Below are 22,355 nucleotides of genomic sequence, written 5' to 3' on the forward strand. Positions count from 1 at the left end.
GCCTCGCAGACCTTCGCCGCCGTCTTACCGGGATCTCCCTACGGCATTTGTCATTCAAATGCAGAGCATACGCGAATGATATTGTGTTCCTCGTACGGAATGAGAGGGAGACTCAAACAGCACTGGATTGGCTACAGACGTATGGGATGGCAGCTGGAAGTGTGGTCAACTACCGAAAATCACAATTCATGCATGTGGGGCGTGGACTAGAACCAGGAACGGAAGGACACTTACCTGCGGTGGAAACCCTCCGCTGTTTGGGTATCACCTTTCATAGGGAGACAGCGAGAACGGCTGCAGACAACTACCGAAGACTGTTACTCAGAGTCCGAACGGCAGTACGACTAAACAAACGCCCTACGGTCGATGGATATGCTGCAGCGAGTGTTCCTCGTCAACCTTTATCTCGCGCCCATGATGTGCCACCTGACACACCTTCTCCCCTTGACGCGTACGATGGCTATGAGGATTCAGGCGGCTTTTGGGTACTATGTGTGCCTGGGACAACTCTTTAAGGTACAGTACAACACGCTTACCCTCCCAGCGCGAGAGGGGGGCGTTGGATTAGCGAACGTGCACGAGAAGGCGCGTGCCATGTATATTAATACTATGCTCAAACGGTGGCGCAACAGGAATCACTAGCTTACGGGGACGATCATCGAAGAACTCGTACCAACATCGCATCTTCCTCCAGTCAGTGTCGGCCATATATCGCCCCCTTTAACGTATGCGCGCACGTTCATCGTGGAACACAGTTACGTTCGAGAGCGTTTACCGACGACCCGACAGTCGACATCGAAGGACGTGTACCATCTGCTTCTTCGACAGATCGCCCGGAATAGGGTGGAACGCAAACATCCAGCTGTTAATTGGCACGTGGTGTGGCGCACGGTCCACCACCCCCACCTACCTATATCAGTCAGATCAACATGGTACATTGTCGTGAACCGAAAACACCTTACAAATGATAAAAAGTACGCAATACATTTGGCAGATTCGCCCTTGTGTCAGCTATGCGGCGTGCTGGATACGGACGACCATCGGCTGGTCTGCGGCGAGGCATTGGCTGTCTGGACTCTCGCAAGAAAGATAATAGCGTTCATGTGGCGCACTATCTATACAGCAGTCTGTTCTGACATAGTATTTTCTCCAGAGGAAACGTATTTTCCGCGTCATAAGACGAACGCAGTGGCGTGGATCGCAGGTATGACGGTCCATTACATCTATAGAACGAACTTACTGAACGTCCTGGATTACTGGCAATACTTGCAAGATGGACACACAAAACTATTACGGCTACAAAAGTACAAGGATTGGTATGCCAATTTCCTAGTAACGGTATTTGCGGACCCGCCATATACTTGGGGCGTGCCGGGTGCTCAAAGAAGAGCGGCGGTGCTTTCGTTGTGAAGCCGACTAAGTAATGTGATCGACTCAGAACACTATGCGAGTATGCGACCTACGAAATACACAGGCTTTAACAGTTAGCAAATGGATGTGCTTCAAAATATGTTTTCATATCCATAAATACTTTTCTTTATGGTGCCGGAGGTGGCCCCACTTTGATTTTGTTGTCATTTCATGCTGCATGGTAGGACGGCAGCGAGGTTCCTTCCCGGGCAGCTATCATGTGTCAGGACGTACTATGTTTATTTTGTGAATGATAAAGGTTTCTGTTTCTCCTACCTTCCTTCATGTAAAATAAATAAATAAAAACCCCTCACTCCCAAAAAAAAAAGATGGATAGAGCGTCTAAAAAAAAAAAAAAAAAAAAGAAAAGAAAAAAGGTAACGTGCTTGCCTGTCAGGTGCATGCTGCCTCTGTTCGCTTTTCGAGCTCCGCCGAAAGCCAGATTTTTAATTGTTTAGTAGCAGAGCTACAAGCAGGCATAGAGAAAAAGAAAAAAAGTTGGTAGAGCACTTGCCCGCGAAAGGCAAAGGTCCCGAGTTTGAGTCTCGGTCGGGCTTACAGTTTTAATCTGCCAGGAAGTTTGGTACGAGTTTGTTAATGGATAGTGAGAATGGATCGATTAGTTCTGGAGCTCGATTGCGAGATCGACTTGACTTCGGTGGCAGGCGCCATGGGCAATGGATGGGAGACCACCTAGTCACAACACCAAAAACGAGGGTAGAGGTTATTTCGTTACGTGAGGAGTTTGCAGTGTTCGTTGTGTTTGGAATTACATGACGAATTCTTTATCCACCGGTTCCTACGAGGAAGCATAGAGAATGTATCATGGATTATAATGGCACGTTGACCTTTAATGGAAGCTGTCCTGCGAAATTCTCTAAAGTATACACGAATAAGGGCAAGGTTTTGTGATTTTGTTGCCAGTGTGTATCACGTAGCGACGTTTGTGTGGCCTATATACGTGTACAACGTGTGTATGTTGTAAATCGGTGTTATAATAGATGATTGCTATAGTGGATATAGATTTCTCCAGAAATGTCGTATTGACCAGAGGTTTACGTATAGTGCGCTTCCACGAATTTGGTTGATGACGCTCTTGTAGCAAACTGTATCGCCGGCCGAAAAGTAGTTTTTCTGTAGGGTGTTGGGGACAGAAGTGGCCTTACTTGCAATCCGCTGGCGTGTGCTGTATGTCTCTGGTTCAGATGAGCTCTCTTGTATTGACAAATACTAGCACCGTCTGAAACGTTCGTACAAGAAAGATAGGAATACCGTTGGTTCCATATTATGAGTGAAAGAGAAGGGCTACCGACGGATTGGCGAGTGCTGGTCTCCGAGGAAACGTGCTCGGCCGGAGGCACGGGTCTGTAATTCTACAACTAGCCCCTTCCTTGAGATCATAAATTACATTAACTAACTGATGCACTGAAAGTAATTGCATTGCTTATGATTTCGTGCTCTTCTTAATGGTTAATGAATATATTTCTTTAGTACTACGAAATTAAGTTTTATGGAAGGGCGTTCTCTGGTAATTATGTTTGAGAAGCGGACCATATAAGGGACCACATGAACTATGTACCTTGAGCATTTGCTTTGTGAAACTGAGAGGACTGTGTTGGTTCCTTTTCTGTTGATCCGGTTATTACTGAATGTTATATTTTTACTTTTGGATAAACAGAGCCTTTGAACTCTATTAAGCTGTTATTATGACCAATAAAATTAAATCCTTCAAGCCTCAATTTTAGATCAGTGTGTTATGTCCCTGGCTCTAGGATATGATTTTGAAGAGTTTAATAAATATCATTGCCCTGGTTTGAATTGCAGAGTACCTTTAATTTCACGGAATGGCTGGATGTGAGAATCTTCCGAGAAACCGCATCCGAGCTGGCCGGCTAAACAGACCCCGACATTAATCCACGAGACGGATTCCATGCAGCGTAGGCTCTTATCCCCGTAGCCCAGAAATGGCGCTTTAGCGGGTTCGACTATCCTCCTGCGTCGAGATTCTCCATGCAATGACGTATATAGTTTATTTGTATGTCATGTAGTTTTCACGGGGCCGTCTTCTGGAATCCTGGAGGTTCTTATGAATAACCCTGTAACCTCCACCAGACCTCCTAGACGAGACCGCTGGCGCACACCTCTGTGGTAGAGCTCAGCTTCGAGGCAGTCATTTCGAATCCAGGTTGTGGACGAAATTAACGCCAGCGCTATGTTTCATACCCCATACTATATCACGCTATACACACACCCAATATAGTCACCAACATGAAAGAGATTCCCTTCAGGCGCAGCTCTCACAGAGCACCCGGAAATGGACCATGCTGTGTGGAGGTTGAAAACACTACCCAATTAGCTTAAACAATCCTTCCATGTGTTCCAGACAACAGCGCCATTTGACACTTTATTTGCTATCAATATGTTCAACACTGGGACAATATTGACTGTATTTTGGCTAGAAGAGGCTAACCAAGAAAGAGAAATAGTTGTTGGGGTTTATAGTAGTAAGACTACGCAAATCATAAGAAAAACGAATCAAATGTCCTGTATATGGTTGAGACGCCCGCTAAACCCGCTGGGCAGAACAGGTAATAGGATTGTGGAAAGGGCCAAGGGTTGAGGTCAGTTTCTGCTTCTAATTGTCTTTTATTCTAATTTAGCAACTCTTTCACGGCTGAAGACCTCCAACAAGCAATCTTAACAAGATAAAAATCAAATTTACACAGCAATAAAATAATTCAAAAAACATACGCAAAGTGCAATACAAATGGCTGAGGGCCACAATTTATTTACAAAATTTTAGAATATATTACCATAGATCCTTAAAGGCAGAAGGCTAACGAGAAATCTTAAAAAAAATTCAATTATGATAGCAATAAAGCAATTTAAAACCCAAAAGGCAAAATATGCAAGGTGGAATGGCTGAGGGCCACAATTTAACTTCAAAACTTCATAGTATATTACCACAGACCTTTAAAGGCAGAAGGCCAGCATGTTTAACAACAGGAAATCTTAAAAATCAGCACGATGAAAGGCCAATTGAGATAGCAGTAAAAAAATTTAAAGAAGCAGCATATGCAAGGTGCAATACCAACGGCTGAGGGCCACAATTAAACTTCAAAATTTCAAAATATGTTACCATAATCTTTAAAGGCAGAAGGCCGCAGTGTTTAAGCTTGGAAGATACATTTAAAAATGAATTTGGCAAAATTTTAGAAAACGAACAAGGAACCATAAGCCTAAAATTTAAAATAGCTGACAACAGATAATTAAACACCGGTGGCACTCAGAAAGCCTCCACGGAGGTCGGTCTGTCCTCGTTCACTTAGGTGAGACAGGTGGTGAGCCCAACTATACTTGATCCGCTGGAACCCAGCCACAGGGCAGCCACGGACCGACCGACACAACTTGCTTCCCGTCAGTCAGTACATTAGAAACCCAACTGGCAATGTTACAAACGTGATAATCTACAATGGAGTGTGTATTATCTGTCAAAATTACTCAACATGTTGGACAGCGACAACAGGTGAGGAAAGGACGCTACCTGAAATTACGTTACTGGCCAGGGCAGATAACCAGAACACTAACGGCCACAAGACAGAAAATTCCACCGGTGCACTAAAAATCGTACTTGACCAAAATAGTTAATTGCACCACTTGGCGGCTAAATCTCAACATTAGAACCACTCGGCATTGCTCACCGCAAAACCTCCGCAACAGCAAACCACCGAAGCGAACCACCACAACATGAATAGACCTGGCTTGGGTAGTTGAAACCACTACTCAACTTTGACGTCCTGAGTCGGCGAACCACGAAGCTCGTAGCGATCGGACAGCTCCACACACGCTCCGAGACTGCGCAGGGACTGCCACGGCCCCAGCCGACTGCACCACATGGAGAACTTCCCTCACCCGCAACAACCGACCGACTCCCCTCAGAATGCCGACAACATCTAAAATAGTCTTAAGTGGAAATAACGCCACTACACACACAACCTGACAAACGCTTGCACGAACAGTCGAACGATACCCAACAGTAACTAAGCACACATGATGACAAATCGGGAGTCGATGCACACACACACACACACACACACACACACACACACACACACACACACCACACACACACACACAGCCGACTCATGAACGATCGGCGAGCCAAAACGCTTCGTCCGGTAGGACGACCGACCGACGATCCACCAAGACCGTGGCCCGGCTCAAGTGATGCGTTGCAGCATTGGTCGGACGAGGCATGTCGACGTAGACCTCACTGCCCCAACCCGACTGCACTAGCGCCGCATTACAACTCCCCGACTGCCTGGTTCGGACTGCGCTCCAGACGCGATCCAACTGACTAGCAGGACCTCGCAACCCGAACTGCTATCCGAACTCACTATCCGAACTGCGACCAACTCCCGACACGAACTGTTTACGACAGACAACTACTGGGAAGCAACAGAAGTCAAACAAAAATACTACGAGAGGGGATATATCGATACGCGCTGCGAACGCCGCTCACAGTCAGGAAAAGCAGCAACTCAGTGACACCAGAAATTTAAATTAACGTAGTGAGGTGGAAGTACGTTAAAAACACGGTGTAAAATACATAATTTGGCGGAAACACGAGCCACGCACGGCTCAATGGTGTTATTGGTGTAGGTATTATTTTTAATTTTCCTTATTGTACTGAAGCTCACAGTAGTTAAAAATTGTAGGCGATGAAACTGACACACGTAAAGGATGTGGGAACAAAGTATTTATTCTGAGAGGTGGTAGTATGGACAAAAGGAAGCCAAAAATGTCCAGTAAACAAGGGCGCTAGAATATATATATTTTAAAGCTATGTGCACTTGTTGATATCTTCACTACTGTGTAACACATATCTGTAAGTCATCTGCTTTCACGAGCTATCTAAAGAATATGAGGAGACTTTCTTCTATTATTGTCCATGGATACAGCAAGCAGTAAACATCGTTACTTTTCTACTGTGAACGGTATTCACAGTTCTGGGTACGCACAGCACATACGTTAGTAATAGTAGAACCAGTTTGCGATTTGATTAGTCTGTACAATTATTATACATTGGAATACTATCTTTCCACTTACCAGTATAGATGGAGGGGTGTTATTCCACATGGCTAATGGCAGACATCATCTTCCGTTATGATCTGGAAAATGGGAACCTAATATGACCTTATATTCCACCAAAGAGGTGGACTGATGCAAGGTACATTCAGTTCTTATAAAACGACTTGCCTGTCCTGCTACTTAAGATATTATAGCAACTACAGCTTGGGGCGTGTTTCATGCATGATGGAACACGAACCTATTTTCCCCAGAATATTCGAGAGCACTCCACACATACAGTTAATGACAACGGATTGGTTGGGGAGGTCCAGTACGTGGTGCAGAGTGTTTCCTCGAACTTAATCCCCTGTTTCTTGGTGTCAGAGACATATGAAATCTCTGCTGTATACAAGCTCCACTAATGGTATACAAACGCTACATAAACACGTCATTAATGCCTGCCAGCACATCCATCAGCAACCTCGAGGTTTTCGGAGAGTGCGTGATTCCTTAAGAAGTCGGACAGAAGCACGCCTTACTATGAAGGAACACCTCCATTAGCGATGGCTGACAAGCGAAAGTCGTACGTAATAGCAAGCTGATCACAATAGCAACTCTGCTGTTTCACACTAGCAGAATAATATGTTCTCATTTGCTTTCGTAATAGCAACGATCTTTCAGTAGAAGAGATGTGTTGCACAGAGGCGAAAATGAACAAGTGCTTACAGCTCTGAAGATGTACATTTTACAGACCATTTTTATTAGCCTTTCTTTCTTGTTTTAGTTTTCTTAAAAATGGAAAATTCTTTTGTAGCTTCCTGTGTAAGAAAATACTAATGCGAATCATTTAGTAATGGCCAGAACTGCTCATCTTTCATCGTTCATCAAAATCTATTTAAAATCTATTTGTTCGTTCCTCTTACTTGACAAATACGTTGCAAAATTAAAGATGACATACGCAATGCAGCCACTTGTTGCGGTGCTTGGAATTCACCTACATAGAAAATATCTACTTACGCCTCTGAAGGGGTAATTGGAACCCCAGTTGGCGGTTTTGCCCGTTGTGGGCGCTCCGTTGTCCGGAGTGAAGACGATGATGGAGTTCTCCAACATTCCTCGGCTCTGCAGCGCCGCCACCACTCGGCCCACCGATTCATCCAGTTTGGACACCACGCCTGTAACAGGAGAAGGTGCACAAGTCGCGGGTCGCCGAGATCTGTATCATATTATTCCGAAGCCCTTTGTTCGACGCATAACGATCGACAGTGGCTGTCACCACCCTTGACAAATAAAACTGTTTTCAGGCCTCGTATAGTAAATATATTTGTTGATCTGGAAAAGGACTGAACAGACATCTGGTGCTGTAATATCCCTTACTGGCGAAACAAGTGAACATCTTTTGGTTTCCGTATCCATATGCCCTTCCCCACGCATCTGATAAGTTAATTAAATTTCCACATCTCTTCCAAAACATTCCTTTGACCCTCATAGATCTACCGCAATCTTGAGTCCCAACACGCAATAGCCTCCTATTTTCTTGAGAACAATGGCTGCTGCCACGCCTCTATCGCTATGTCCCACATTCTCTCTTTTTCCACGCACTCCATATCCTTTCAGCAGGGACGAAATGTGCAGTCTGGACCAAAACTGCGTTTAGGCCGTCCTTGGACAGCGTGAGTTCCAAGGAAGCTGACGAAGTATCCACCCACCATCGCCGCCACTCTCTTCTTCGCGGCCCTGCCATGGCTCCACCTGCCACAATCCGAGCAACACCCGTGCTGAATGCGCACTGCATTCCTCACTGCATTCCTACTCATTTCCATTTCTACTCAATCCCCTTCCTTTTTCTGACCGTTGATTGATTTCCAGCCACAATCTACCCCGACCATCCGATGCCAAATGAAGTCTTCAACCCACCCTTTCCTCGCCTGGCCAGCGCCACACTCGTATCCCAATATCAGCATCCCAGCTGTCAGTCCCATTCCACAAATACATCCCTCAATCTTTTCAGTCTAGCGTCTTCCCATATACGTCCCATACGTCAGTCCCGACTCGCACTTATCTAGAGGCTATATCACGCCATCCTCATTTTGATTTGTGACCACCTGCGCCTGATATTTAAAGAATCAAATTCACTATTGAACCCACTTGTAAAAAATCAGACACCTGATAACTTTATGTATGCGTTAATATGTATAATATTAGTCGTCAAGTTAGTAAAACCTAAACAGTGGTAGCAGTAAAGCATTTATAAATTAATTGCCTGATGCTGAAGCTTTATGAGATGAACGGCGAAAACACAGTAAGTGACAATTTTTTTTCCTTTTATGGTTTTGTGAGGGTTGTCGGACAGAAAAAGTTGGGAAAATATTTGAGATTTTATGTTAACTTCGTTGGAAGTCGCTTAGTCCACTCATTCTCAAATACTGGATGAATGTAATCTGGATAATTTATGCGCCATGAGGTACTCCGTCTCGGGACATTTACACAATTAAAGGTGCCCCTGACAGCCTTCTTTCATGAGATTATTACTTGAATCGATTCACTTTGATTGATTTAGTTCGGTAATTTTCCAGTCTGCTACTTACTCAACATATAGTCATGCCTTGGAGAAAGTTCACGTAGGGCATCAACTTTAATGATTTTACTTCCTTTTTATTTATCACACCAGCATCATATGTTACCCCTGAGCCATATTCCTAAGATTGGATAGCTCTGCAGTGTATGAAAGTGCGGATGATCGAAAGTGCAAGTGCGATCATAGGTTAAAATAGTGTTTTTGTTCTTGTTGTAGAGACGTGGGAACGTTTATTGAGTTCAGATTTCAAAGCTGGATTGTGGCGTAACCGTTCCGTAGACAACAGTTTGTCCCACTCTTCTTGGGTGTCTATCTTACGAATAGTTAGCTGTGGAAATTTCCACTATCCCTGCTCCGCATTGTCACATCGAGTTGGTTCGTACCTCGAGATAGGAAGCCAAACGAACAGAATTCCAAGGAGGGCTGCCTTTCCAAAGCAGCAACCAGCAGCGATCTCAAATGATTGTACACATATATTGACGTCTGCCGCATCGCAAATGATGTCCATGTTGTTGTTGTTGTGGTCTTCAGTCATGAGACTGGTTTGATGCAGCTCTCCATGCTACCCTATCCTGTGCAAGTTTCTTCATCTCCCAGTACTTACTGCAACCGACATCCTTCTGAATCTGCTTAGTGTATTCATCTCTTGGCCTCCCTCTACGATTTTTACCCTCCACGCTGCCCTCCAATGCTAAATTTGTGATCCCTTGATGCCTCGGAACATGTCCTACTAACCGGTCCCTTCTTTTTGCCAAGTTGTGCCACATACTCCTCTTCTCACCAATTCTATTCAATACTTCATCATTAGTTATGCGATCTACCCATCTAATCTTCAGCATTCTTCTGTAGCACCACATTTCGAAAGCTTCTATTCTCTTCTTGTCCAAACTGTTTATCGTCCATGTTTCACTTCCATACATGGCTACACTCCATACAAATACTTTCAGAAACGATTTCCTGACACTTAAATCTATACTCGATGTTAGGAAATTTCTCTTCTTCAGAAACGATTTCCTTGCTATTGCCAGTCTACATTTTATATCTTCACTACTTCGACCATCATTAATTTTGCTCCCGAAATAGCAAAACTCCTTTACTACTTCAAGTGTCTCATTTCCTAATCTGATTCCCTCAGCATCACCCGACTTAATTCGACCACATTCCATTATCCTCGTTTTGCTTTTGTTGATGTTCATCTTATATCTTCCTTTCAAGACACTGTACATTCCGTTGAACTGCTCTTCCAAGTCCTTTGTGTCTCTGACAGAATTACAATGTCATCGACGAACCTCAATGTTTTTATTTCTTCTCCATGGATTTTAATACCTACTCCGAATTTTTCTCTTGCTTCCTTTACTGCTTGCTCAATATACCGATTGAATAACATCGGGGAGAGGCTACAACCCTGTCTCACTCCCCTCCCAACCACTTCTTCCCTTTCATGCCCCTCGACGCTTATAACTGCCATCTGGTTTCTGTACAAATTGTAAATAGCCTTTCACTCCCTGTATTTTACCCCTGCCACCTTTAGAATTTGAATGAGAGTATTCCAGTCAACATTGTCAAAAGCTTTCTCTAAGTCTATAAATGCTAGAGACGTAGGTTTGCCTTTCCTTAATCTTTTTTCTAAGATAAGTCGTAAGGTCAGTATTGCCTCACGTGTTCCATCATTTCTACGGAATCGAAAATGATCTTCCCCGTGGTCGGCTTCTACCATTTTTTCCATTCGTCTGTAAAGTATTCGCGTTAGTATTTTGCAGCTGTGGCTTATTAAACTGATAGTTCGGTAATTTTCACATATGTCAACACCTGCTTTCTTTGGGATTGGAATTATTATATTCTGCTTGTAGTGTGAGGGTATTTCGCCTGTCTCATAGATCTTGCTCACCAGATGGTAGAGTTTTGTCAGGACTTGCTCTCCCAAGGCCGTCAGTGGTTCTAATGGAATGTTGTCTACTCCCGGGGCATTGTTTCGACTCTCTTCAGTGCTCTTTAAAACTCTTCACGCAGTATCGTATCTCCCATTTCATCTTCATCTACCTCCTCTTCCATTTCCATAATATTGCCCCAAGTACATTGCCTTGTATTGACCATCTATATACTCCTTCCACCTTTCTGCTTTCCCTTCTTTGCTTAGAACTGCGTTTCCATCTGAGCTCTTGATATTCATACAAGTTGTTCTCCTTTCTCCAAAGGTCTCTTTAATTTTCCTGTAGGCAGTATCTATCTTACCCCTATTGAGATAAGCCTCTACATCCTTACATTTGTCCTTTAGTCATCCCTGCTTAGCCATTTTGCACTTCCTGTCGATCTCATTTTTGAGACGCCTGTATTCCTTTTTGCCTGCTTCATTTACAGCATTTTTATATTTCCTCCTTTCATCAATTAACTTCAATATTTCTTCTCTTACCCAAGGATTTCTTCTAGCCCTCGTCTTTTTACCTACTTCATCCTCTGCTGCCTTCACTACTTCATCCCTGAGAGCTACCCACTCTTCTTCTACTGTTCATCTTTCCCCAATTCCTGTCATTTTTTCCCTTATGCTCTCCCTGAAACTCTGTAAAACCTCTGGTTGTTTCGGTTTATCCAGGTCCCATCCCCTTAAATTCCCACCTTTTTGCAGTTTCTTCAGTTTAAATCTACAGTTCATAACCAACAGATTGTGGTCAGAGTCCACATCTGCCCCTGGAAATGTCTTACATGTTAAAACCTGGTTCCTAAATCTCTGTCTTACCATTATATAATCTATCTGATACTTCTAGTATCTCCAGGATTCTTCCATGTATACAACCTTCTTTCATGATTCTTGTACCAAGTGTTAGCTATGATTAAGTTATGCTCTGTGCAAAACTCTACCAGGCGGCTTCCTGTTTCATTTCTTAGCCCCAATCCATGTTCACCTACTACGTTTCCTTCTCTCCCTTTTCCTACTCTCGAATTCCAGTCACCCATGGCTATTAAATTTTCTTCCCCTTCACTACCTGAATAATTTCTTTTATCTCATCATACATTTCTTCAATTTCTTCATTCTGCAGAGCTAGTTGGCTTATAAACTTGTACTACTGTAGTAGGCGTGGGCTTCGTGTCTACTTTGGCCACAATAATGCGTTCACTATGCTGTTTGTAGTAGCTTACCCGCATTCCTATTTTTTTATTCATTATTGAACCTACTCCTGCATCACCCCTATTTGATTTTGTGTTTATAACCCTGTATTCACCTGACCAAAAGTCTTGTTCGTCCTGCCACCGAACTTCACTGAATCCCACTATATCTATCCATTTCCCTTTTTAAATTTTCTAATCTACCTGCCCGGTTAAGGGAGCTGACATTCCACGCTCCGATTCGTAGAACGCCAGTTTTCTTTTTCCTGATAACGACGTCCACCTGAGTAGCCCCACCCGGAGATCCGAATGGGGGACTATTTTACCTCCGAAATATTTTACCCAAGAGGACTCCATCATCATTTAACCATAGAGTAAAGCTGCATGCCCTCGGGAAAAATTACGGCCGTAGTTTCCCCTTGCTTTCAGCTGTTCGCAGTACCAGCAAAGCATGGCCGTTTTGGTTAATGTTGCAAGGCCAGGTCAGTCAATCATCCAGACTGTTGCCCCTGCAACTACTGAAACGGCTGCTGCCCCTCTTCAGGAACCACACGTTTGTCTGGCCTCTCAACAGATACCCCTCCGTGGTGGTTGCACCTACGGTACGGCCATCTGTATCGCTGAGGCACGCAAGCTTCCCCACCAACGGCAAGGTCCATGGTTCATGGGGAAGGATGATGTCCATAGTGAAGTTGAAAAATTGCTGAGATGCAGTATCAACTGATATACGTCATTTTTCTGTACTTCATATGGTCTGAGTCAACTCATGTTCAGAAAGCCTGGAGGTTCTTAATAAACGATCAATGTTAGAAGGTGAAAATTTATGCCAGATCAGGACTCGAACCTGTATATCTCGTTTACCGCGAGTGGTCACCTTAACCGCCTTTGCCGTCCTACCGTCCTACCCAGCCGACTCAAATTCTAAGCCTGCTACGCCATTACTGATGTAGCATCACCTACCCATTAAGCCCTTATTCGCAGTTCCTTGTTCCTGTAGGATATCGGGGGTGACGTGCATTTTCAATGAAAGACAGGATCTCTGGCAGTCATTACCACACACGCGTACACACACACACACACACACACACACACACACACACACAAAATAATTTGCATCACCCCTGTTCCCAGAACTCCTGAAGATAGACGTTGACTGTGGGTATTGTATCACACACACAGTCCTTTTGACTGTTCACAGATGTCACTAAACCCGCCAAAAGATGAAAACAACCATGCATGAGCAGCGCCTATTAGACGGAGGGGATCCGACAGCAACCGGCTGGAGTGGCCGAGCGGTTCTATGCACGGTCGCAGGTTCGAATCCTGCCTCGGGCGTGGTCGTGTGTGATGTCCTTAAGCTAATTTGGTTTAAGTAGTTCTAAGTTCTAGGCGACTGATGACCTCATAAGTTAAGTCTCATGGTGTGCTCAGAGCCATTTGAACCATTTGTTCGGACATGGAGGAGATACAGAAAGGTAGCAACTGTCGATGACATGCCTCTCTAAGGGCTACTACTGCAGTGGATGACCGCTACCGACGGATTATGGCTCGGAGGAACACTTACAGCAACGCCACCATGTTGAATAATGCTTTTCGTGCAGCCATAGGACGTCGTGTTACTACTCAAACTGTGCGCAATAGGGTGCGTACTACACAACTTCAAGCCTGACGTCCATGGCGATGTCCATCTTTGCAACCGCGACACCATGCAGTGCGGTACATATGGGTCCAGCAACATGCCGAATGGACCGCTCAGGATTTTCATCACGTTCTCTTCACCGATTAGTGTCGCTTATGGCTTCAACCAGACAATCGTCGGAGACGTGTTTGGAGGCAACCCGGTCAGGCGCAACGCCTTAGACACACTGTCCAGCAAGTGCAGCAAGGTGGACGTTCCATGCTGTTTTGGGGTGGCCGACGTACGCCGCTGGTGTTCATGGAAGGCGCCGTAACGGCTGTACGATACGTGAATGCCATCCTCCGACAGATAATGCAACCATATCGGCAGCATATTGGCGAGGCATTCGTCTTCATGGACGACAATTGGCGCCCACATCGTGAAGGTCCTGTGTATGACTTCCTTCAGGATAACGACATCGCTCGACTAGAGTGGCCAGCATCTTCTCCAGACATGAACCCTATGGAACTTGCCTGGCATAGATTGAAAACGTTGTTTAGGGACGACATGAACCACCAACCACTCTAAGGGATCTACGCCGAATCGCCGTTGGGGTGTGGGACAATCTGGACTCGATGCTCTTGTGGATAGTATGCCACGACGAATACATTCATGCATCAATGCAAAAGGACATGCTACTGGGTATTAGAGTTACCGGTGTGTACAGGAAACTGGACCACCACCTCTGATGGTCTCGCTGTATGGTAGTGGAACATGCAATGTGTGGTTTTGATGAGCAATAAAAATGGTGTAAATGACGTTTATGTTGATCTCTATTCTAATTTTCTATACAGGTTCTGGAACTCTCCTGTCTTGCACTCAGGATGCACATCACGCCCGACATGCATTATGTACGTCTAAATCATTGGCTTTATCATAAGCGAAAACGTCTTTCCAATTCAGAGAGCAGCTTTTGGGGTAAGTAACTATTTATGCAGTGGAATTCTTCGTAGCACACTAATGACTGTAGTAATTATTTCCCTTCATTCAGTTTTTAACAAACAGGGAATACTTCTTGAAATCTGGTTTCGCAGGAGAGAGTGGATGAGGTTGTGTAAAGGGGCCAAGGTCAATTACTGTTAGTTATGCAAGAATACACACAACTTTATTCCTTAAACCAATGCACAGTTTTCTCTTTAAAACAACAAAGATCACTTCACGGCTGAGGGCCCAAGTAACTTCTCCCGAATAAGTTTAAACGATTGCCTTTAAACACCAAGACTTAGAGTAACGGCTGAATGCCTTACTTAAGAAAAATTACAGTACCTTCTCGGCTAAAGGACATCGTTGTTCTAAATTTAATTTTCTACTGACACCGCATTACAGTACAGTCGCCTTAAATGTTGTTGAGAGAAAGGTAAGTGATAGCATGATGCAAAGTTGTGTTTATAAGATAACGAAAGCGACCTTAACGTCAGTAGGAGACATTTGCCGTATGATGACTATCAGAAAGTGACACCATTGGTCCTCATGGTGAAAGCCGACAACATTCATAAACCATCGAAGATTGTTTAGGGAACAGTGGGCAATGCAGGATATTTTCAAGACACTATCAAACTCACTCCGCTGCGGTGTCTCGCCAGGAATACGTGCTTATGTGCAGAGGGATGACAAAGTTCATACCCCTTCAATATGAGGCCGAATTTTGTTTCGTTAGGTACATTATAGAGATGATGAGACTAATTTTCGTCCAGTGTGTATTTCCTGTAATATCTTCACTGCTTTCGACCACATGTAGAAGTACTGTGGAACCTACATTGACATCGAACATATCTTTTCCCCAGTCTCCAGAGCTACTGCATAGAAGCAGAATTTGAATAGAAAGCTATACAAGGTACTGAGCTTTTCGTTGAAGGTAGTCTCCCGTATGACCTAATGACTGTTAGTACAGAGCGCACAATCCTTGTAATGTCAGAATGACTGCTGACTCTCAAGCACGTTAATTAACTGAGAGTGTGTATACAGCATGATTGAAAATGGGGCAACCACGTAATAGTAAGAGCAGGAAAGCCGGGTGCCAGACTAAGATTCATTGGAAGAATCGTCAGAAAGTGTGGTTGGACTTGTACTTCGGTAACCTCTGTCACTCTTGGAGATTTTGCTAGTGGGACTCAAAGGATAGAGTGAAGACAGAAAGAAGAGCGGAAAGCATCAAAGAGGTGCCCACTCAACTCTAATGCCATGTGCTGAAAGAAAGGCATTGCGCGTCATGGTGCGTTTAACTGTTAAATTTTTGAGGGTGTATGCTCCTAAAGGTGTCATCCCACATACTGATATTTTCCACGTATATCTTGCAAAGTGACCATGAAGGTACAATTAGAGAGATTAGCTTATAGACAGTCGTTCTTTCAGTGTACCATTCGCGACTTAACAAGAAAATGCAGTGAATTCCAGTTCTACATGAAGTACCCTTTGCCATACACCGTAAGGAGGATTACGAAGTATAGAATACGATTAACTGGTCCTTCGCTTCCGTTTTAGCACTTTTTACTTTGTACAAGCATTTAACATGCTAAAAAACTTGATAAAGCCAAGATCACATAAATATTTCTTTATTTACAGCAACCGATTCGACAGACTTTGCTGGCATCTTCAGGTCTTCAAATTTTTTACAATACTTGTTTATTCTGACTGTATAAGACCTGAAGATGACAGCAAAATATGTCGAAACCGGTTGTTAAACATTTTGGCGTTATTGTTTTTCCCCACGTAGAGCAGATCGCTTCATCTCGTCTCTCGACGTGATAAGGTTCACGTTGCGTTTAACAATTAGAGCTAGCATTTATGAAATCCACTTTATCACCCCACCTGCGTATATGCGCCTGTTGGGGTCCGATATGTAGAGGAACTTGTTGATGGTGTCCTGAGGCGCGGTGACGGGGGCGGCGGGGTCCCCAGAGTGGCAGGCCTGGTGCGCCAGGTACAGGAAGAGCGGCCTCTCCGTGTCGTGCTCCAGGATGAGCCGCTCCGCCTCCTCCGTATAGACGTCGGTGGAGTAGCGGCCGGCGTGCTCCCACGCCGTCGTCAGGTTCTTCCACAGGATGTAGCCGTTCAGCTCCTGTAAGAAATAAAGTCACTACACTCGTACGGTATTGTGATGAACTGTGTTGGAGCCTGAGCTCCAGGCAGGCATCAGCAACCAAGTAACTGATAATGCGGGCCAGCCACCAATGTAATTCTACAGCTAGCTTCTGTAATAGTATCGACGTAGCACCCTACATGGCGGCGTTTTAGCGTCAATATTTGGCTGAGTAGCACGCGTTGTAGCGCAACGGGCCAGGCTGCAAGGAAATTCTCCCAACACAGACCAAAGCAGCATTACTTCGGCGTCGTGCACTGGACGGTCATCTGCCAAAACTTATCAAGAACGACCAAGGCACACCAGCTTTTCTACGAACAGTCAGCTAGCCATGATGATTCTGGGCTTCGAGTGGGATCCGTAGGGTTGAGGCTGCTCAGTCGCCACTGTCACTCAGCACGTCAGTTGGTCTCCAACCGTCTTGAGTTCAGCTTGGGCTTACTGCAAGTGTCTGGTAGGTGCATGCCTCTACCAGGCACCTTTGCCAGGCATTGGCCTTACGCAACAAGAAGTGACACGGTAAGTGGTCAGCAAGGAGGTGGTGCCGAAGGCCATGGTGGCGCTGCAATAGTTTCACACCGTTTGTGGCGTCACTGACTACATAGCAGCCACGACAAGCACCTGGGACACAATTGTAGGTGTGGTGTATGGAAGGTATTAAGTAATCGAAAAAATTTTACTGATTAGTAAGGTCAGTGAAGGAAGCAGATTGGTGTAAAGAGTACAATGCGGCCTCCAGAGGGGAAGGAGTTGTCTGACGACGCGGCTGGGGAAGATATCAGAGTCGATATGGAAGACATAAGGGACCCAGCATTACGAGTTTAACGGAACTTTGGAAGACCTGAAGTCAAATAAGGCAGAAGTGGTGCCTAATCCTCCTACGGAATTTATGAAATTATTATGAGGATTTGACAACCAAGCGGGTACTGGAATTGGTGTACAGAAGTCATGAGTCTGGGGATATACTATCACACTGTAGAGAAAATCTCATCCACAGTTTCCGGAAGGTATCAAGGGCAGGTAAGAGGAGATCTATCACACAAACAGCTTAATGGCTCAGGCAAAGAAGTTGCTGACGACCATTATATCCGGAAGAATGTGGAAGGAAAGTGAGGATCTAGCCAAGGATCACTCACTGGATTTCAATATTCCGAAATCCACAGTGTCAACAGCATACCGAGAGTACCAGATCTGAGGCATTAACTCCTACCAGAAAGAACGCAGTGGCTGACGGCCTTCGCGTGACGACTGAGAGCAAAGGCGTTTCCGTAGAGTTGTCAGTGCTAAAATACAATTAACACTGCGTTAAATAACCGCAGAAATCCGCCAGAGTACTGCGGCGAAATTTGGCTTTAATGGGCTATGATCGCAGGCGACCGACGCTAGTAGCTTTGCTCACAGCAATACATCGCTTGCAGTGCCTCTTCTGGTATCGTGACCATATCGATTGGACCCTGGACTACTGTAGAGCCGTGGCCTGGTCAGACGAGGTCCGGTTTCAGTTGGTAAGAGCTGACGACAAGGTTCGAGTGTAGCAGGGGCCACACGAAGTCATGGATCCAAGTTGTCAACTACGCACTGTGGAAGCTGGTGGTGGCTCCAAAGTCATGTTGAAAGATATGTCAGGCCTGATTAGGGTGGATCCAGAAAATAAAGTCGGTAGTTGCCAACCACAAAGTGGAATGAGTATAATATCTTTGAATAGGAGGATCTTCGATGGTAAAGAGACCCGGGCGCGCTCAGTAAAAAACGGGGGAGTCGCAGAGGAAGCAAACATGTGGTGACAGCGTTAAGGTAGGACTAGCGCTGTGCAATTTACACTGAGCAGACTTTAGCACGTAAATGATTTCAAAATTGTTTCTGTTAGATAACGTTCAGAGTTAGGATTTGTATGTTCAATGTTTAACGCAGTAAGCCTTTTGTCAAATTTTCTTGTAAGAGTGATTCGTACTACAAAAATGTTGGAAATGGTAGTTTTGTGTATGACTTAAAATTTTAACAATATATATATATATTGTGATCAACGTTTTGTTTAAATCTAACAGCCTGAATCATAATCCACATTCTTTGCTTGTACTGAAAATAAAAATTAGTACTAAGGAAAGTTACCCACCAATGAAAGAACGTAAAGGAAATGAGGCCTGTATGCAATGCATATGTGCAGTTCATGGTTTTGAAATCGACAACTGGCCTTATTCATGGCAATATATAATTTCATTAATTAAACATCAGGGTCACAAGTTAAATCTTCAGTACCATCTTAATGCCATTGCACGAACGGCATTAGTCTCTTAAACTTGATTGCTGATTCAAGTACATATTTCACTACTGGCAAAATGGAGGAGAGCAAGAAACAAGTTCGCAGACGCAGTCAGATGCAGGTTTGTTGAATAATTAATTTGGAACAATTTTATCTTTGATACTTTCACTAATTGAAAAGGAAACAATTTTGGTTAGATACTTTCACTTTTAATGAAAAATTCATCTATGATACTTTCAGTATGAGCTATGTTTACATGGAATGGACTGGATGCCCTGGTCCAGCTCAACCGATCATTGGCTTGAAATGGTTTTCTTTGGCTACCTGGAGGCCATTTTCAGGCATTCACGGATTTTTTTCCCCACACGACGATGGAATTTTTATGGATGGCAATGCACCACGTCAGAATATTCGACTGTGCATGACATCAGTACGGCCGTTACTTTTGTATCGTTGTAAAAACCTGGGCAACTTTAGCAACAACTGAAGAAGCAATTTGTTCGTTCGAGAGGAAGGTACTACGAAAAATATATGGACCAGTCTAGAATACCATGGAAGGTAAATGGGAACAGAAAACAAAAGAAGACCTTTACCAGCAGTATGGAAAGACACACATCGGTCGAAAATTGGAGCAGAAAAGGTTACAGTTGTTTCGCCACATCTCCCGAGCCGGTGGATCCCTCCCTAACTCCGTTTTCCGTTCCCTATCTGCTGGGAGACGCCCAAAGGGACGACCGCGGACGCGATACAAGGATTGGATACTGGCGACACTCAAACAAGTGGATCCGACAGCGGTAGGAGATAAGGCTGGGGACCGACAACGACGGACCGCCATCTGCAAAAAATGTCTCACATACTGAGATTGTGACTGACTGGTGGTTTTCTTTTGTTTTTGTGATGAGTGCGTTTGCGAATTTTTATAGCGTGTAGTTTGTTGTATTCTTTTTATATTGTGGTTTTCACCCTTTTTTATTCTGCTGTAGGACTTAAAGGCCCGTAGATGGAATAAATGATGATGATGATGATGATCATGATGATATACATACAGAGTCTCGGCTCGCCATAGCTTTGGAGAATAGCCACCACCGTTTAACATGGAACTCTGCAATCAGAACAGGTCAGCCCGTGACACTGGAGACACAAGTGGCTACTGCGCCTTTGAAGGATAGAACAGGGTTTGAATTTTATTTTCCCTAATTTTTACGGGCTTAGAATGTTTATTTTTAAGATTAGTTCATATCAACTGTCCCATAAGTGTTAAAATACGTAAAAACCACTATTTACTCCATATGGGTCTGGCACATCTGAGGGCTCGAATGCAGTCGATTTAGTACATATGTACTACAGTACTTACCGACGTAATTAGGGTCCTGCTAGTTTCGAATAGTATCATAGATGCTAATTTGTATCAACTAAAATACTATTCTCAACAAGATTTCTATTTGTAACGTGATTTGTTTGTGGTAAACAGTCGGAACGCACGTGCTTGTTTCTCGTCATCGTAACTTGTCAGTTCACTTGTTTTTTATGCGAAGCAAAACATGAGAAAAAGTTCGAAAAGTAATCCCAGGCGTACAAAAAACACTTCGATTCGTAAGTGGACGCCTCTTAATCGATATAGATCTCTCAAAATGAGAGGATTTCTACGTCGGCGAAATAAAAGGCCAGCTGTACGGTGCTGGCATTAAAGATTTGTTCATTTTCAGTATTAAAAAACACAAGCTGTAACTTTAATTGCTTGTATTTTCTAAACGACATTGCTCAAGTTGCCGGGAGCTATATAAATCATGAAGTACGAGTGCATTTACAGCATATCTTTTTGTAACACGTGCGTCGGCGTTTAGTCTACTGTAGTTCGCAGAATTTTTGCGCTATATTTTAATTTCGAGTGTTGGTGTAGGTTTTTATGACCAATGATTCTTTTTCCAAAAAATATTCTTTCAGAGTGCCACTATTTTGTTAATCTTTGCCTACATACTATGTTAGACAATACTATTAGTTCCAAAGCAGATTTTGAAATTTTGTTCTAGACTGACATTTGTGGCGTTCAGAGCTACCATCAACTGTCCTATTCCGTGAAGGACTCGTCGAAGTCGTGCAGTAGCCTCTGTTTCTATTACTTAAAAAAGTACATAATTCAGTCTTACAGGTGTAATAGTAAAGATCTAAAGTCAGTTTTGTGATTTGATTGTTATTTTATTGAAACAAGTGGTGAATATCGGTTCCAAAATCTAGCGTCATTCTCGTTACCTCTGTTGCAGTTGGAAGGTAATCGACGTCTGCAGTGATTATAGGGATTTCATTGATCAGTAAAAACAGGAAAAGGGAATAACGTAGTATAGAATTTGACAGGAACGATGTAGTAGAAGCAGCAAATTAGATACACATTTGCAATTTCAGAGATTCTAATTTGGATGACGACAGTCAAAGTCGTTGTAAAAGATCTTGTTTATGCAATATCAGGCCTACTAAAGGTAGTGCTATTTTATGTCTTACAGATTTTATTCTCACCATTTGGCGGAAAAGTGCGGTGATGATTAAGTGAAGTTTAGAAGAAAGGAAGTGTTCAGCTGAGTTTGGACATTTACGAGGGCATACGGGAAAGTAATGCCTCAGAATTTTTTATTCTGTTCTCAATATCGGTTGAGGTATTACATGCGATGCACATTATTAGGTCAACATTACAGCTTTGCCGATGCAAGTTGCAAGCCGCTGCCGCTTCAGGGTTCTGAACTGTAGCGTGTATCATGGCAACGTGTAACCTAATTGTGTCGGTTAGTGAGAAACAGTGTGCTGAAATCGAGTTTCAGACCACAGAAGAGGTGCCTCGAATTGAAATCGGCAGAAGAATGAAAGCTCTGTATAGTGATGATAGCATCGACATCAGTAGCGCGCAGCGTTGGTTTTGTTCGTGCTAGCAATCACGTTAACGGTGATGCTAATATTAACATGTGTGTCACAGCTGAGAGTGGCGACTGAGCACGGCAACCGACGAGATTCATTAGCATCGGGTTGATGGATTCATCAGAGCCAGTGGTCGGCTAACACAGCCACAGGTCTCAGGTAAGTGTGACAGATCACAGAGGGTGTGCAGAAAACACTGTGCGTGGTGGGTGCCTCGAATGCTCACTCGTGACGTGAAACAGAGGTGAGTGGGCATATATCAACTATTTCTTTT

General features: G+C 43.9%; 1 protein-coding gene across 1 annotated transcript in view; it reads right to left on the bottom strand.

Moving 5' to 3' along the window:
• Positions 1-22,355, bottom strand: part of LOC124788391 (arylsulfatase B-like) — a 121,737-nt gene that overhangs the window by 63,301 nt on the left and 36,081 nt on the right. The window contains exons 4-5 of the mRNA XM_047255656.1: positions 16,647-16,896; positions 7,498-7,655 (exon numbers count right to left, since the gene is read on the bottom strand). Coding sequence (XP_047111612.1) covers positions 7,498-7,655; positions 16,647-16,896 — 408 coding nt within the window. The remainder of the gene's footprint in view (positions 1-7,497; positions 7,656-16,646; positions 16,897-22,355) is intronic.

The sequence above is a fragment of the Schistocerca piceifrons genome, chromosome 3 (genome assembly GCF_021461385.2).
Source record: "Schistocerca piceifrons isolate TAMUIC-IGC-003096 chromosome 3, iqSchPice1.1, whole genome shotgun sequence".
Classification (NCBI taxonomy): domain Eukaryota; kingdom Metazoa; phylum Arthropoda; class Insecta; order Orthoptera; family Acrididae; genus Schistocerca; species Schistocerca piceifrons.